This window comes from Drosophila biarmipes, chromosome 2L (genome assembly GCF_025231255.1).
Source record: "Drosophila biarmipes strain raj3 chromosome 2L, RU_DBia_V1.1, whole genome shotgun sequence".
Lineage (NCBI taxonomy): Eukaryota > Metazoa > Arthropoda > Insecta > Diptera > Drosophilidae > Drosophila > Drosophila biarmipes.
In genome coordinates this window covers 5,020,463-5,037,144 of record NC_066612.1, presented here as the reverse complement: position 1 = coordinate 5,037,144, position 16,682 = coordinate 5,020,463, and the positions used below count along the sequence as shown (strand labels likewise).

General features: G+C 40.8%; 5 protein-coding genes across 5 annotated transcripts in view; 1 reads left to right on the top strand and 4 right to left on the bottom strand.

Annotated features, from left to right (window-relative positions):
• LOC108033591 (fibronectin type-III domain-containing protein 3A) overlaps positions 1-16,682 on the bottom strand; it is a 260,877-nt gene that overhangs the window by 233,419 nt on the left and 10,776 nt on the right. The gene's annotated exons all lie outside the window — the stretch shown is intronic.
• On the bottom strand, positions 207-2,575 carry LOC108034972 (chitinase-like protein Idgf3). Its single transcript, XM_017110300.3, has 3 exons — positions 2,334-2,575; positions 1,726-2,277; positions 207-1,249 (listed from the first exon to the last, which is right to left on the bottom strand). Exons 1-3 carry the CDS (start codon positions 2,449-2,451, stop codon positions 594-596), a joined length of 1,326 nt encoding a protein of 441 aa, XP_016965789.1. The 5' UTR covers positions 2,452-2,575; the 3' UTR covers positions 207-593.
• LOC108034436 (chitinase-like protein Idgf2) lies at positions 3,235-6,634 on the bottom strand. Its single transcript, XM_017109324.3, has 3 exons — positions 6,462-6,634; positions 4,014-4,571; positions 3,235-3,951 (listed from the first exon to the last, which is right to left on the bottom strand). The coding sequence occupies exons 1-3, from the start codon at positions 6,568-6,570 to the stop codon at positions 3,296-3,298; spliced, it is 1,323 nt and encodes a 440-aa protein (XP_016964813.1). The 5' UTR covers positions 6,571-6,634; the 3' UTR covers positions 3,235-3,295.
• Positions 5,557-16,682, top strand: part of LOC108034425 (leucine-rich repeat-containing protein egg-6) — a 57,086-nt gene continuing 45,960 nt past the window's right edge. The window contains exon 1 of the mRNA XM_017109313.3: positions 5,557-5,708. The gene's annotated coding sequence lies outside the window, so the exon portion shown is untranslated. The remainder of the gene's footprint in view (positions 5,709-16,682) is intronic.
• Positions 7,218-8,707, bottom strand: LOC108034447 (chitinase-like protein Idgf1). The gene is made up of 2 exons (XM_017109335.3): positions 8,009-8,707; positions 7,218-7,951 (listed from the first exon to the last, which is right to left on the bottom strand). Exons 1-2 carry the CDS (start codon positions 8,667-8,669, stop codon positions 7,293-7,295), a joined length of 1,320 nt encoding a protein of 439 aa, XP_016964824.1. The 5' UTR covers positions 8,670-8,707; the 3' UTR covers positions 7,218-7,292.

Here is a 16,682-nt window from a genome sequence, read left to right as displayed (position 1 = left end):
AAGTTTTGTTAATATATATGTGTTAAAATCATCATCATCATAGGACAAGAAAATTCCAAAAATGAAGAATACTTAAACTTTTTCTCTAGCCGAAGTCGTTGAAAAAATCTTTAAAATCCAGTGTAAAAACACAAAATACATTATAACAAAAAAATTTAGCGGATTTTTAAAGTATATTTTTCAAATATTAAGTACATATTTAAAAATAGTTTTCTGGTTATTTTATTTAATTATTGTAATTGAAATAGTCATAAACAAAATAAAACATAACATTATTGTTGAGACAAAAGAGATAATCCAGACATCATTTCCAGTTAAATTTCGTTCAGTAAACTGCATTCAATAAACTTTGTTAACCATTTTCCTCTCAGTGCACTGCTCTTCCCTCCACTCCGCTCCTCCCTTGAAGACCAAGCCCATCGAATTAATTTGCGGTGCATTTTAGTTTACAACTTTGTAATTAATTTGCAAAAAGGGACAGACACAGAAGGAGGCCTAAGCCACCGATCGGTTGACATTTGTTTTAGCTGCCCCACAGTTTTCCTTGTGACATTTGCGTGCTGATGATGTCTGGATTATGGTGGGGATTGGGCCTAGAGAAGTCTGTACTTGATGGCACGCAGCATGGGGAACCGATCCTGGGTGCACTGGCCGCGGAAGTCGTCTTGGGTTAGATCGAACAGCGCCACTCCTCCCAGGTTCCTGTCCCTGGCGTACTTGGCCTTTCCAGAGGCCGAGTCCGGATCGTCGTAGCTGATCCATAGACCGTGATCTCCGTTCTCATCGGCGGCCCGGAAGGCGTAGCTGCCATATCGCTTCGTGGGATCAATAACCCTCTTCACCGGGGCACTCGGTCCTCTGGCATTGACGTTACTGGGGTTCGGCATCAGCTGGCAAATCTCAGCCCAGTTGAGGAAGCCCTCCTTCTTGCTCTGAGGTCCTGCCGGAGCAGGTCCTTCGGTGTCATGAACCACGGGCATTCCAGAGTCACCCGAATCCTTGGTCATCTTCCAGGTCCTGCCATAGGTGGCCACTCCTATGTGGAGCTTGTTGGCAGGCACTCTCTGCAGCAGCCAGTGCTCCAGTTGGAAGTTCAGATTGTAGTGTCCCAAGCGATTCTGGCCAACGGCCTCGTAGGTCGGCGCCGAGAAGTCCGCCTCCTCGGGATTGCGCTGCGGGGTCAGGAAGTCAAAGGTTCCCAGGTTGATAAGGTCCAAGCTGGGCGCAATCGAGGGGGCATCGTAGTACCCTAAAAGAGAGAGGAATTTAATGGCTTGTTGGTTTCAAAAATAAAATATAGTAATATATAATATATATAAATAAAATATATTAAAATAAAATGATATCATAATATCTAATGATATATTTAAATCTTATATTTTAATCTTAGACATCCCTAAAAATTAAGAGTTTTTAGAGATTGAAATAAATGTTTTAAAGTATCTTCTGCTATAATACTATTTAAAAAACCTAACAATTTATAAGAATTAAGTGAAAAAAATCTATTTATCTCAGTTTAATGAAGCTTCTATTACATTTTCCTCTGAACTGCAGATACCCCGTAAGCAAACAGCTGCTCTTAAAACGACAGTTCTGAATCAATTAAAAAAGTTTGTTTTATCAGGGGCTTTCATCGTTATAAAGTGACGCAAATAAACCGCTTTTCTGACTCATCAAATTACACCGGTTAGTGGGAATAAGTAATGCATTTTTTGTTATACTTACAGCTCGAGTTAACATTTGGCAAAACGGTGAGACTGAGCAGCAGGTTGTTTTGCTTCAGGGCGGCATTCAGGTCCTTGATCAGGGCAGTCACCTGACCCTTGTGGGTCTCCGATTCGGTATCCACGATGAAGTCGCCGGTGAAGAACTTCTTGAAGCTCTTCCAGGCGGAACCCACATCGCCGTGAACCTTGCGTGGCTTATTCCGGGGAAGCTGGAGGGCCAGGTCCAGGCCATCGAAGTTATAACGCCTAACTAGATCACGGGCGGATTCAATGAAGCGCCTATGACCCTGCTGACCCGACTCCAAGAGCTTGATGTACTGGTTGCCATCGTTCTGATCGGCATCCCCGCCCACGCTCAACAGGAACTTGATGTGCGGATAGCGATCCTTCAGGCTGGTAATCTGGGCCAGGTGACGCTGTTCCAGATCCAATCTCTTGTTAATGCTCTGCATTTCGTAGTTATCGGCATTGACACCCGCATAGCCGTAAATCAAATGGGTACAGAATTGCAGGGCCAGCTCTATGTCGGTCATGGAGAACTGAGCCAGGCCTAAAAGGGGGCTTAAAAAATTAGAAAATTGTATATATTATATCATAAAAACGTACCCTGCCGCTGGAAACCCTGAGAGTCGTAGAAGCAAACCAGATTAGAGGTGGCGCTCACTTGGTATTGCGCCAAAACCGCCAGACTCAGTGCCAAACTGAGCCACAGAGAGCCCGTCATCTTTATAGAGAGTGAGACTTAAACCCAGAGAGCTATACGAAATCCGAATAAACACTATAAACTTGGGAGGTATTACTCTGTAACTGTCCGTCGCCGGCGAGATGCGAAACCAAACTGAATTCGAAATGACACTGGGCTCGGGGAATTGGAATAAATGTGGACTGTGGAGCTTTTCAGCGGAATCACCGCCGCCCGATTCTCCGTAGCGAACCCCAAATCCCTGACGAACAATGGCAAACGCAATTCGGCGGGGCTTATTATCAACGAAATTCAACGAAATTGTTTGTCTCAAGTGGCGGCTGACATCGGGTTCAATGAGATCACCTCTCGGCTCGGTAATTTACACAAAATAAAAGAAAACCGGATCATATAGTGCCCACCGACTCATAGTTTAAATAGGCTAGATGTACGGCTATTTATGGCTGCACCCACTGATAAGTCTGCAGTTTATGAGGTGTTGACGATTTAGCAAGGTCGCCACTGTTCCTTACTCATGCCCAAAAATGTGTAAATATTTAGAACTTAAGTGCTTAAGGGATTTTGGAGGGGCTTACTTTACTTATAAGCGGGTTATAAACGATCTGCTTTCAAGGTCCCATTAGCGAATAAGTGCAAACGAAGGCAGTTAAGTTGATTAATCACCAAAAAACATTTAACTATAAAATAATTAGAATAATAAGATGAGATTATATAGGTGCCCAAAAAATGACTTATCAAAAATAAGAAAAAATGTGTGACCCAAGGAGATAAGTAATTTGAAGTGAATAAAATACTTCCCAAGCAAAACTTGACATTACAAATCGTTTATTTAAAGTCTGTTTCCACATAACATTTTCGTTTAAATCTAAAGACGATATTTGATGGCCCTCAAGATGGGGTACCTTTCGCCTGAGCACTGACCTCGGAAATCATCGTAGCTCAGATCGAACAGGGCCACGCCCCCCAGGTTATGGGCCCGGACGTAGGAGGCCTTGTTGGAGGCCGAATCGGGGTCATCGTAGCTCACCCAGATACCTTCGGTAATTTGGCCATCCACAGGGCGATAGGCGATGCCACCAAATTTCTTGGTGGGATCGGAAATCCTGCGCAGCGGCGAATCGTTGCCCTTGAGGAATTGGTTCTGGGGATTGGACAACTTTCCGCAGATCTCCGCGTAGCTCAGGAGTCCAGGCTTTTGCGATTGCACACCCTCGGGAGCTGGTCCCTTGGTCTCGGGCACCACTGGCACACCATCGAGACCCGAGTCCTTGGACAGTTTCCAGGCATTTCCGTAGGTAGCCACACCCACGTTGATCTTGTTCGCTGGGAATCCCTGTCTCAGCCAGTAGTCGACCTGGAAGTCGGTGTTGAGATGCGCCAGGCGATCCTTCGAGCCATCGGGATGGTAGATGGGGGCGCTGTAGTCCGCCTCCTCGGGGTTACGAGCGGGAGTCAGGAAGTCAAAGGTGGCCAGGTTCACGAAGTCCACCAAGCCATTCAGAGCGGGAATGTCAAAGTACCCTGTAGATACGAATATTTAAAGGATAAACTAAGAATGTAAATATAATTTTAAAACTACTTACAAGTAGAGTTCACATTGGGCAGTACAGTGAGACTGAGCAGGAAGCCATCATTGCGCAGGGAGTCCTTGACATCTCTAACAAGAGCTGTGAACTGCTCCTTGTGCAGATCGGACTTGGGATCCACTATAAAATCCCCAGTGAACAGCTTCTTGATACTCTTCCAGGCAAGTCCCAAGTCTCCGTGAACCTTCCTGGGCTTGTTCTTGGGGAACTGGTAGGCCAGATCCAAGCCATCGAAGCCGTATGTCTTGACCAGGTCATAGGCCGATCGGATGAATCCCACCTGCTGAACCTTCTCGCTCTCCAGCAGCTCGATATACTTATTGCGGTTGTCCACCTCGATGTCATGGTCGCCGCCCACACTCAGCAGCACCTTCAGATGGGGGTACTTCCTCTTGAAGGCGGTCACCTCGGAGAACTGGTGCTTATAGATATCCAGGTTCTCGTTCAGACTGTACGCCTGGAGGTTCTCATTCCGAAGTCCCGCGTAGCCGTAAATCAAGTGGCTGCAGAACTGCAGGGCGATCTCCAGATCGGGATTGAGCATCTTGCCCAGGCCTGGAAAATTCGCAGTTAAATTCAAGAGATGGCATTATTTAATATGCACGAGATGTGCGACAAGCTGCACTCGAATGACAAATAATCCGAGGTTCGGAGAGGGCATTATCGCGGGGGCCGCTAATCGGGGCACTGAGATCTGACACCCAACACTCTCGCTCTCGCCGAGATCGGCGGGCTTACCCCCTGAAGGCCCCACTGCCCCCTCGGGAGACTGATCCATTGTCTCGTCGACTTCAGTGGCTTAATTGAACGCCGACAGTGTGAGCCCAGCGAGCGGTTTATTGTGGTTCGACTCGGGTGCGGGGCACAGTGGGGCGAGAGATGCCAAAATAATAGGGGTAGTAAAAAATAAAAGAAGTGCCAAACTTAAAATAAATTATTTTTGACACTATACATAAAATATATATAAAATTACATCTTGAGATTAAAAAAAAAATTGTAGGTTCAATTGGAAACTATTTTAGTTAAAATTTATCTTTAGGTGATGGAGAAAAAAAAAAATGTTAGTCCCATCCTAACTTATGTACAATACTCATGAAAGAGATACATACATATATATTTATTTTTGAAAATCATTATTTTCAAATATTTTTCATTTGACTCTGGCGTCTTTGTATTCATAGGAGGATTCGGAATTAGTCTTTTTTGCTTAAAGGATAAAAAAAGAACAGTAAAACCATGTTAAGTTTCATCCTAAGTTAAGTTACATATGTATGTAAAGAAAAAAATTTTTTTTTAGTTTTTTGTTTTGGCTTATTTCTTATATGAGTTCGAGTTCGAGTTTTTCAATAATTGTAAACTTTCTATTTATATTAATATTTTTCTTTTTATTTTCCTAAAAAGTATAGTTTATTATGCTTTTTTCTCTAGCTTTTCGCTACTCCCAGGACACTGTGCCGCGCTGCTGAGTCACTTGGTGCTCTGCTTGCCACTTGTTTGGATCGCTGGTGGTGCCAAGTCAGCTTAAGTCCGCTGGCGGGGCAGTTGTCGTGCTGGACTCGCTGTGTGTTGAACGCTCTGGTTTTCATTTCGAATGCGTGGGATCGGCTCTGCATATCGACTTCACTCAAACTAATCCACTAATTGCCATTTTCGGCCACTCATTCGATAATTACTCCCCATTATTGCTGTTTGGTAAGTTAACTCCGCTCTAATTAGCTTGTTAGCCCGCTCGAAGAGGCTGCTATTTATGGGGATTTGTGGGGAGAAATCTCTGCGGGAGAGCCCGTTTGTCTGCATTATTTTGAAAAAAAACTCGTCTGATAAGCCACTGACCTCTATAGAACTAGCTCTGGCTCTCTTTATCTCTCGGATTTCTCTCGCCCAGCGATAAGCGCTGCAAGCTGAATTGAATTAAACCCGAGTTTTGTTTTGAATCACAAACGGTTATGTAACTTGATTAGCATGCTTTTGTTTTTTATGCGTTTGTAAATTTGGCACATGCTAATCAGAAGTTGTGCTAGATTTGGTCCGGTTTTTTAGGCCTATTTGGGCATTAAGTGTGGAAAAACAACCAATTTAAATATGTTTCTAAAAAGCTTAGAATTTGTAGGGATTTTTATAGTTGTTTATGTATAAGCATAAAATAAATCGCTAGAATTTAAAGATCCATATGACTTTTTATAGTTATAACTGTGTTTAAACACATTTCTTTTAATTTTCAAAATGAATCTTATTTATTTGTTTATTTAATATGGTTCATATAATGATAATATTTATTTTAAGTTAGGGGTTCCTTGTTCTTTTTGGACAAAAACCTAATGTTTCCAAGGGGCATTTTTCAGTTCTTTTAGTTGATAAACAACCCAGGACCTATGTACGAATTGCACTTCCTTTTTTCATGCATTTAAACAATAATCTCTGGGTATTTCCGATCCTATCACTCACCTTCTCTCGTGTAACTCGAAGAGTCATAGTAGCAGACTAAATTGGAGGCGGCTTCCGCGCTTGCCGCAAAGACACACGCGACAAATGTAAACCAGACCCAGGCCTTCATGGTGCCGGGATGTATCTCAATAAACACAACCGCAGAGCAGATCAAATGAAATCGAACTGAGACTGAAGTCGAAATGGAAACCGAAACCGAAAACGACGACAAAAAGCTTGAGCAGAGCTTTAGGAGGGGGAAATACTGTGACCAGCCTCGAGCTTGGTTTTCATATTCTCGCAATGACTTAATTGTGTACACACAAGTTAATGACGATGATTGCGACGAGGCAGACGCAGGGTCAAGACTTTGAGACCTCCAATAACAAAAAACAAGACAATAATCTCGAAACATTGAAACGCGCCTACTGATTAGAATGCTAAGACCGTCTTTCAGATTCATTTCGCAAGTAAATGTAGAACCCAAGGCGTTGGAAATTCCCATCTACCGGATGGCATAGTTTTTCGCACGCACTAAATCTGATTTATTTTTTTAATCGGAAGTACGGAAGTGTTTTTTATTTTGGGAATCTAAAGTATCATCCCAATTTGTGTACTTTCTTTTTCCAAGTACATTTTTAAATTATATAGTATTTTATGAATTTTATGAATTGTTTTTTGACTGATTCATATATTTTGTTAAATATTTTTTATACTTCTATGATCTTTATGAATTATGAAATCTGTAATTCTTTTGCCCCTGCATATGGAATCTCATTATTTTCGATGTCTAAAAATGTAGAATTTATTTAACAACCTTACATTTATGTGTAAGCTACTATGAATAACAATCTATCCCATGAAGTATTTTATGGATCGCACAATGGGGAATTTCATGCCAGTGCAGAGTCCCCGGAAGTCATCGTAACTCAAATCGAACAGGGCCACTCCGCCGAGTCCCTTGGCCTTGGCATATCCCGCCTTTATTCCAGCAAAATCCGGATCATCGAAGCTTACCCACACACCATGCTCTCCATTCTCATCCGCCGGACGCAGGGCGTAGTTTCCGAACTTCTGGGTGATATCTGTGACCTTGCGGAGCGGCGCATCTACTCCTCGATAGGGGGCGGACGAATTCTGCGATATTTTGCCGCAGATCTCTGGCCAACTGAGCAGTCCCTCGGTACTCTCGATTTGCTTGCCTCCTGGAGCCACTCCAAATGTATCGTGAACAACTGGATCTCCACTCAGGTTAGAATATTGGGTCAACTTCCAGGCCCTGCCGTAACTGGCTATGCCCAAGTTTAGCTTCTGGGCGGGACAATTATTCTGCAGCCAGTAGTTAACCTGGAATTCAACATTCAAATGTGGCAGGCGGTTCTGTTCGTCCAGGAAGTGAATAGGAGCTGTGTAATCGGCCTCCTCGGGATTTCGCAGGGGCGTGAGGAAGTCGAAGGCAGCCAGGTTGATGTAGTCGAACTGGGGATGCAGCTTGGGGATGTCAAAGTACCCTAAAATATACATTATATATATAAAATATTAAAATATTTATTCTGATTAGTACTTACAAGTGGAATTCACATTGGGCAGCACAGTCAAAGTTAGCATCAGACTGGCAGATCGGAAGGCATTCTTCAGATTCCCCACGAGATCGGTGAACTGTGACTTGTGCTGCTCCGCCTGGGGATCCACTATAAAGTCACCGGTGAACAGTTTCTTGAACGACTTCCAGTAGGTTCCAAGTGATCCGTGAACCTTCCTGGGCTTGTTGCGGGGCAGCTGAAAAGCCAGATCGAGGCCATCGAAACCATTTCTCCTCAGCAAGATCATGCTGCTATCTATGAAATTCTGCTGGGCCGTGCGATTCGCCTCCAGAAGTTCTATATACTTGTTGGGATGAGCCAAGTCCACATCGCGATCGCCGCCCACACTGAGCAGAATTTTCAGTTGCGGATACTTCTGACGCAGCGCTGTGATGTCCTTGTAGTAGAACATATCCAGGTCCACATTTAGGCTGAACAACTCATGGGTTTGGGCCTTCAGACCCGCGTATCCGTACACCAAGTGGGTGCAGAATTGCAGGGCCAATTCCAGGTCGTTCGGTTGCAATCTGGCGTAACCTTTGCGTAAATACGAGGCCGAGTCATAATAGCAGATCAGATTGCTGGCAGCATGGGTTAAGCTTGACACACTGAGCAAGCCCAGCCAGTAAAGCAAATAAAATCTCATCTTATAGCACTGAATACGTCCTGACTTTATGACTGATAATTAGCAACTGAGATCCCATCCAAAAGCTCTCTAGTTCAGCCGTTGAATTTCGCTTATCTCACTGTTCTGCCGATGATGCCATTATCAGGTTTTCAGGCATTACGTATTAGTTCCTGTCAATGTTTTGCAATGTTATTGCGTTTTTTTGTCAGCCCAGATTGTTTACGAAAAGTTATGACTCAACTTTCAGGGGTCTTTTTTATAAGAATTTATTTCACGCTTTTAGTGAGGGCATCTCGGGTGTTTAGCTTAGGTTAATAAAATAGATTTATTACCTAACTCAGTAAAATATAATGAATATAAAGTACTTAAAAAATAAAGGAATTTATAATTTTTATGAAGCAAATCATAGCAACTTTCCAAAAAAAACTAAAATCGAGAGATATACTTTTTAACGTTTCTTAATGTTTATAGAAAATTATTATCGGTTGCTGATTTTTTCAAATTTTTTCCTAAGAACTTGTTATAAAAGGGTTTACTCTTAGGAATTTAATATTTGACGTCTCATTCCTTAGTTTGATTTATAATAATAATAGACTTCTATATACTTCACAATAAAATAATATAAACATACAATACTTTAAAATAATATATAACAATATATCATTTCTTATAAAAAAGACATTCCCATAAGCCTAAAACTAATATATTTACTTGTTAAAATTAAAATTTATTTATTAAATATTAAAATCGCTTTTAGATTGTGCCCAATTTGCTCCTATAAAACTTGCCATAAATGGGTTTACCACTCCGAATTTAGTATTTTTGAGACCCGTAGCTGTGGTTTCCATATATTTTTCGTGATTTACTCCTATTTGCGCATCATCATCCTCGTCATTAGGCTCTTGATGAAGGTGAAAGACTTTCAATTAGCTGACCCAAAACGGTGGCATCCATGGGTAAGACCTCGAATAGCGGACAACCTGCTGGGCTGCCGAATCTTCGGCAGCTGCTTTTGGATCCGCGGGGAGGCACTTACATCAGGAATCAATTGAAGCATTAAATACCCCAAACAAAGCGGCGAAAGATGTTCCCCGGGCAAAAGTCGAAACGGGACAGGATGGCTAATGACAACAGTCACAACAATGCGACGGGGAGGGATCCGATACGATCCTATCCGAGCCGAAGTACTGTGTGATGTCCTCTCGTATATGACACAACCAATTAGGCAAAAGGACGTGGCGGGTCCTTGCAGAAGAATGCGAAATAATCCTCACACGCTGCTTAGCGTTGACAATGAAAACCGGGAAAATCGGGGGAAAGCCAGGGGGCGCGGCTGAGAGGCGTGTTCGTGTTGAGAGGCGGCATTATCCTCGAATGTCCTCGAATGCGTGTGTGTTTTATCCGCAGCCATATCTGTATCTGTGTCTCGCATTGTTGTTTGATTTATATCGGCGGCCCGGCTCATCATCTTGCCATTGTTGGACCCCACACTCCTTGCATAGCATATCATTGTGCCCCAGATAAAACCCATCCAACCACTTCTGACCTTAGCCCATGTTCACTGTCTATTAGCCACAAATCCCCATTTCCATCTACGGAACTATTTGCTTTGGTCTTTTTGGGTCGGTTTTTGTGTGCTCATTTCGGCTAGTTTCGATATCATCAATCAGTCAATCATTGCCGGGCAAATAGAAATCAATGCCAAATAGCTTAATGTGTGAATTAATGTGCTATGTGGACAGATTGTATTTCACTTGTGGTCTTTACTATGTGACTTTGAATTTAGCGCTCCATAAAACTTTAATAGTTTGGGTTAAAAATGGGAAAGAGAGGTTCCCAAAAATAAGATTTTAATGGGATCCTAATATATAATATATATTAATTACATTTTTAGATATATTATAATAATTAATGTCTTGGTTTTTGTCAAAAATTATCTTACATCTTTAAAGCTAACATCAAGCACAAAACAATACAATACCATTTAAGTCCTTTAAGAACCCCTTCTTGTATTCACCCCCCCCTTCTCCTGGAAAACTTAAAATTGGTTTCCATTATTGCGCATTCTTTGGATCCCAACTTGGCTATAATTAAGTCCAATAATAATTTAAACAAATACCTCTGCCACCCCGAGGCTCACCTTCAGCCTCATTATCTCGGGCAGCAGGTGCAGAAAACCGCAGAACATTTGCCTCATTTCGAATTTCTAATTAGACAGCCGACGCTTTTTCAAAGTTCTTGTAACCGGGCAGACAATGCAATGCCCGGAAGTACAGAGGAAAATTCAATTTTCACAAAACAATTGCCATTAGGCGAGGGCTTTCCGCGTTGGCCAGAGGAAAAGACGAGTGCTTCGCCCAATTGATGTGCCTAATCAGTTTATCTAAGGCACTTTTTTCTCTTCTTCGAGGGTTGCTGGCCGGCAGGAAATTCATCATTGTCAAATGTGCGGCTTGACATTTTCCCAAAAAGGGGGCTTGGAAAAAATGTAAACTTTTTTGAGGCAACTTTTGGCTTTTTTTGAGGGTTGCCTTTCGGCGGCAGCAATATAATTAGAAATTCATAATGAATTTTATTTGCTTTGGCCACAGAGCGAAAAAAGGAACAGAAAAAAAAGAAAACAACACGGGGCAACGTCGCCTTGTCCAAATGTATTTTTTCGGTAATATTGACGCGCATTTTTGTGCAAATAAAATTAAAGCGCCCCCATGCCATCGTCGCCCTTATGAACCCACCGCATAAACAGGCCGAGGCATATCAAATTATCAGTCGAGGGCTGGGCAGTAGTCAGTCATTCAGTCCATAAGTCCATCAGTCGGAAGTTCTGGGTCGAGCCTTGGATTTTGTATTTTTTGGGGGAGGCGTTTTGGTCCGGGGGAATTGGGGTGTTAATGCGGCGTGCAGGTATCAAAGCGACGTTTGTGAAATGAAATTAAAAATTCTTGTTGATTTTAGCGAAAAAAAGAAATGGATAAGCGAAAAAAAGCTAAGGAATTAAGCTAATGATCAGGGCGAATAGGAAATACACTTGAGGAAGGTAAAAAAAATACACAAACGATTAAAAATTCAAAAACCCTTTTAATAACAGTTCATTTGTAATATTATTAAATTTTAATTTAATCTGACGAAAGGATTGGTTGATATGGTAGCTTTAACTCCATAATAACGCTACCTTTTAATTCTCTATGATAATTAAAATAATAAATCGATATGCTGTATCTAAAAATTCATTTTTTATACAATATTTTTTATTTATCTTTATTTTAAACATATAAATAATATTTTTAAAATAATATATCTAATATAGATAGATAACTTCACAGATATATAGTACATTTTTTAATGAAAACCTTCTTCTTTTAGTCGCAATACCACTATATTCTATGATTTTGCAGAGTGCTGTTAAAGAATAATATAGCTCTCCTTGAAATCTAATTTTTTAATGAGTCAAAGAGCGCTTCTTGGGCTATCCATGTCCGCCGAGGGGTGTGAGCTTCATTCCAGGGAGTCAGTCAGTCCACAAATCCCCCTGACGATTCCCTGAACTGTCATTCATTAGGTAAAGACATTTTGTAGCTGTCTTCATTAGAGCCCGGGACTCAAAGTAAGTCTGGAATTTATCTATCTTTCAGCTAGGGTTTCCTGCTTGTTGCCGGGTCCGGAAATTGCTTTGGTTTTTGCGGATGACTACTTGGCGCCACATGTCACCAATACAGAATGCAGCAAAACCAAAACCAAAAAAAAACATAAGACCCAACAGGACCTTGAAGGACTTCTCTTTGGGCAGCAGAGTGACCTTCGGTGTGTTGCTCATATTCATTATAGGCCCGAATAACTGTTGTCGTTGAGTGGCAAGTGTCAAAATACCATGATGGCCCGAAAAGGATTGTTACCATCCCGAGTTCCTCTCCTCGATGGCGCCTTCTGGTTTTCTGCTCAATTTGCTCTGGCGTCGATTTGGCCAACTTCCCCCCCTTTGGCTGACTTTGCACTCCTTTTTGTGGGCTCGAGTTACCAGTTGCAGCTAACTGAGTGCTTATTGGCCTGGCTTTTGGTTCACCACTTGGCCCGGCTCATGTGAGATTTACCGGGGGAGCCCGCTGCCCGTTGCCCGGTGCTCAAGTGTCAGCAGAAGCCGAAGGGAAACCTTAGTGGCGACTGGCGACAGTTGGCCCTGGCTCAGCATTAAGCCTCATTTCTGGCCAATTTTGCCCCACACCTTCTGCTAACTGTTGCCGTAAATCAATATCCTCAATCTTTGTGGTCAATCATAATGCGATTTTTTGTACACAGAAGAAAAACACATTAACATTTTTTTCATTATCGCAGGGTATATTAAATAAACATTATTTCTAGCAGTGAGTAATGTAAACTTAATATTGAGAAGTGGTATTCCTTGAATTTCCTCTCTTTCAAATCGAAAAAGAAAGAAAACAGAGAGATAGCTCCTCAAATAATAAATAAAATACAAAAAGAGAGAAAATGGCCAGATGTATCTATTTAGAACTGATACGGAATTTTATTAATATTATCATAATATCTTATTTATTTTGTTGTGTGTTATTGTTCTTGTAGGAGTAGGTTTTTGTGAGGTAAAGTAAGAGACTTTAGGTACAAAAAAAGCTTTGAATAAGCAAATGCCTACTGATATTTTAGAAATGCTTCCAGGATTTTATCCACTTTCAAACTCAAATAATCGCTAATTAATTTCATATATTTTTTTTTATGGAGCTCCGCTTAAAACAAAAGAAAGTCGTGGCGGCATTAATTCATTGAAAAATATCATAAAAATCGAATGACAAAAACAATGTCATAAATAATAATTAATGCCACTTAATGCACACTACCAACAGCAACAAAAAAAGAGTTAATATAAATATAAATATATGAAGCAGAACATAAATCTCATCTGAGAGGGAGAAAGCAGAGACAGACAAGTTGGTCATAAAAATGGTTTATAAGTCCATAAAAAGCAATTGTTTGCATTGTCCGTAATTGCATTAAAAAACCCGGAGAGCCATGTGGACACTCCAATAAATATTGATGGGGAATTGGCAAAAAAAAAGGGGAAAATGAAAATCTGAAATCGAAGCGCATGCATTTTTAATTTCCGACTTAACGCAGCATATAGAATGTAATTAAAACAGAATCTGATTAAATAAAAACAAATTAAGTGGTTTGTAAATAAATTGAAAAGCAAGTGGGTAAGCAAAAAAACAAGTAAATAAATTTGCGGCTTTTGTTATTGTTACATAAACTGCGTTAGCAATTTTTTTATTGCCTCTGATCACAAACAATGCATTAATAACATAAGCCAACGGCTAATGATATAAAACAGGAGTGTCTGCAAAATTTTATAGATTCGTTTTAGAGAAACCCCAAAAAAGAGCACCAACTTTTACTTAAGGGTAAAGCTAAAATAATATTGTGACAGGACCCATCTTTCAAGTCTGGAGTTTTTCCAAGCTGCAGGCCAAATTCACAGACCATCCACATTTGTCTATTTTCCTATGCAAATCGTTCGATTTCGCTGTGGAAAAGGAAATTCTGGGCCAACCTGAGGAATCACAACCCCTTTTGCGCATTATGCGTAATTCCAGAAATGTTTTTCTTAGCTTTGCTTATTTTTTAATTGCTAAGTTCTTATTTCCACCTCAACCCTTTCACTTGCCGGGCCAAAGCCTAAATCTCCTTCAGCCCTTCGACTGCCAGAAAGTTCAACGAAGTGTGTAAAGTTTTTCTTTCTGCCGTGGGGAATGGGAAAGGCTGCTTTTGCATTAAATTTGTGTAAATGGATTTTGCTAATGGATCCAATAATTCATTTACAATTTTACTTTTTAGCCTGGCAAATGTTATTTGCGCCAAGGTAAATAGGAGTCAAGACGACTTCGCCGCACTTTTCTGCGGTCGCCGTTTGGGGAGGAAGCCAAAAGTGGTTTTGCTTGGCCCCGGCTCGGTTTTTGTTTTCGGGTGGTTTTGCTTCATTCGTTGTAGCCAAAGTGGTGGAAATGGAAAATTCCTCGGCTGAGACTTCTCTCAAGATTTTAAGAGCTTAAGAGGTTATTTTCCGGCCCAGCTTTCAGGATCAATTAGGCGCGTTTAAGTTGTAACTATTGGAAAATGGGATGAGCTTCAAATAGTTATTTATGCTTAAATGTAGAAGACAACCATTTATAAAAAAAAATATCACACTAGGAAAACAAAATTATTTAAGTAAAACTTCATGTTAACAGATAAAAACTAAGCCGTAACTTGATATTGAAAAACTTAATTTTTAGGATTACCTTTGAAGATTATCAAAGTTTATTAGGATTAAGTAAGTATTCTTTGTTTTTTAAATATTTTTTCGTTTTCGTAAAGCTAGCATCACATTGAGAAATAGGATTTATGTTTGACCACAGGTTAACTTTCTCTAACAGGAAGCAACCTTAACTTGACTTTGACAAACAAATCCTAAGAATATTGAAGACTATCAGAGTTTACTAACAATTTTTGGGGCTTTACTTAGTATTTTTTAAATGCTAATATATAAAATAATATACAATATAACCTCATGTTAATTTTCTCCGGCAGATAACAAACTAGAACCTTAACACGACATTGGGAAATCGGGTTGCCAGCACCTTTTGTTAATAAAATTCCCCGCTGAAACTGCTGAAAGCTTTATCGCTCCTTTATATCCCGCATTTTCCCCCTTAATCCGGCTCTCTTGTAACCTCCAGCGCGGAAAACAATTCCAAACACACAATTAAATATCATTTTTTACGCCCAATAAATTTGTTAAAAAATGCATGAGGCTGCGTGAGGTCGCCTTCGTGTGTGAGTGTCTGCTTACCAGTATGAAAAATAAAGCAGACCATTTTTTTCACACGCCGGACACGCAAGGATGTGGACCGGGGGATATGCGCTTGTGTATTAAATACATATGAAAGAGTTGCGGGCAGCGCGTGCTAAGGACCAAAAAGGACCCACAACAATGGACCTGAACGCCACTTTGTCTTTTTGTTGGCACACACATCTGGGTGTGTGTGAAAAATCACTGCCGCATAACGAAGGTCCTTCGTCGTTGTTGCTGTTTTTGCGCCATTATTTTGCTTAATTATTTACATGAGTAAACAGTTAAGAGTTCAGTCCGGTTCAGTTGCGCTGGGCATGGGCTGCGGATATAATTTTTTTCATATATTTATGATGTCCGCAGATATATTTACAGGGCAAAAAAACAGAGATATTTTTCTGACGAATTATAAATATCTTTCATTCATTTTTAAAATTAAGATAGGGGCCGATTTCCCAATGTCAAGTCTAGGTTATAACTTTTCTCAACGATAAATTCGGTTTGTTAAGTGAACATGTCATTGAGAAATATGCCCAAATCAATCAGTTATTTTTGTCAATATCTCTATGATTTTTTGAATGCTATCCCCAAAAGCTCCTAAATTTCTTTATATTTAGTTTTTAAATTTTAAATGCATTTTTGTTTAATAAAAAGTATTGCCATGAATTTTTTTTTACTGCACTCATGTGTAAATAACCGCAAGCGCGTCGTTTAAAAATTGGTCAAAAGCTCGCCTAATGGATGGCTCATTTTGTTTGCGGAGAATGAGTTTTTCCGAGGAAAATGCGGTGAAAGGGCCCCGAAAAAATAGAGTGTGTTTCTGTGTGGGTTGTGGGGCTCTCACCTTTCAGAAATACATGTATATGCGCAGAAATTTCCAATTCCATAAACCGGGAAACGCCTTCGAGATTCCTGTTTTCCCCCGGCTCGCTAATGTCTTTTTTCTGCAGCGAATCAAATCGAAAAGAGCTGAAAGCCCTGGCAAAACTTGGCAGAAACTTCCAATCAGACTCAATTTGTTCCGACCAGAACCGCAATGAGAAGAGGAGATGGAAATGGAGATGGGGATGGCCAAGAAGACGGGAACATGGCTCACATGGAGCTCCTTGTCTCACCTCGTCCTCCGTTTCCGCCGCCTGGGCAATAATAATTTCGAAATTACAAATTCACAAAACGTACGCGAAATTATGCGCAAT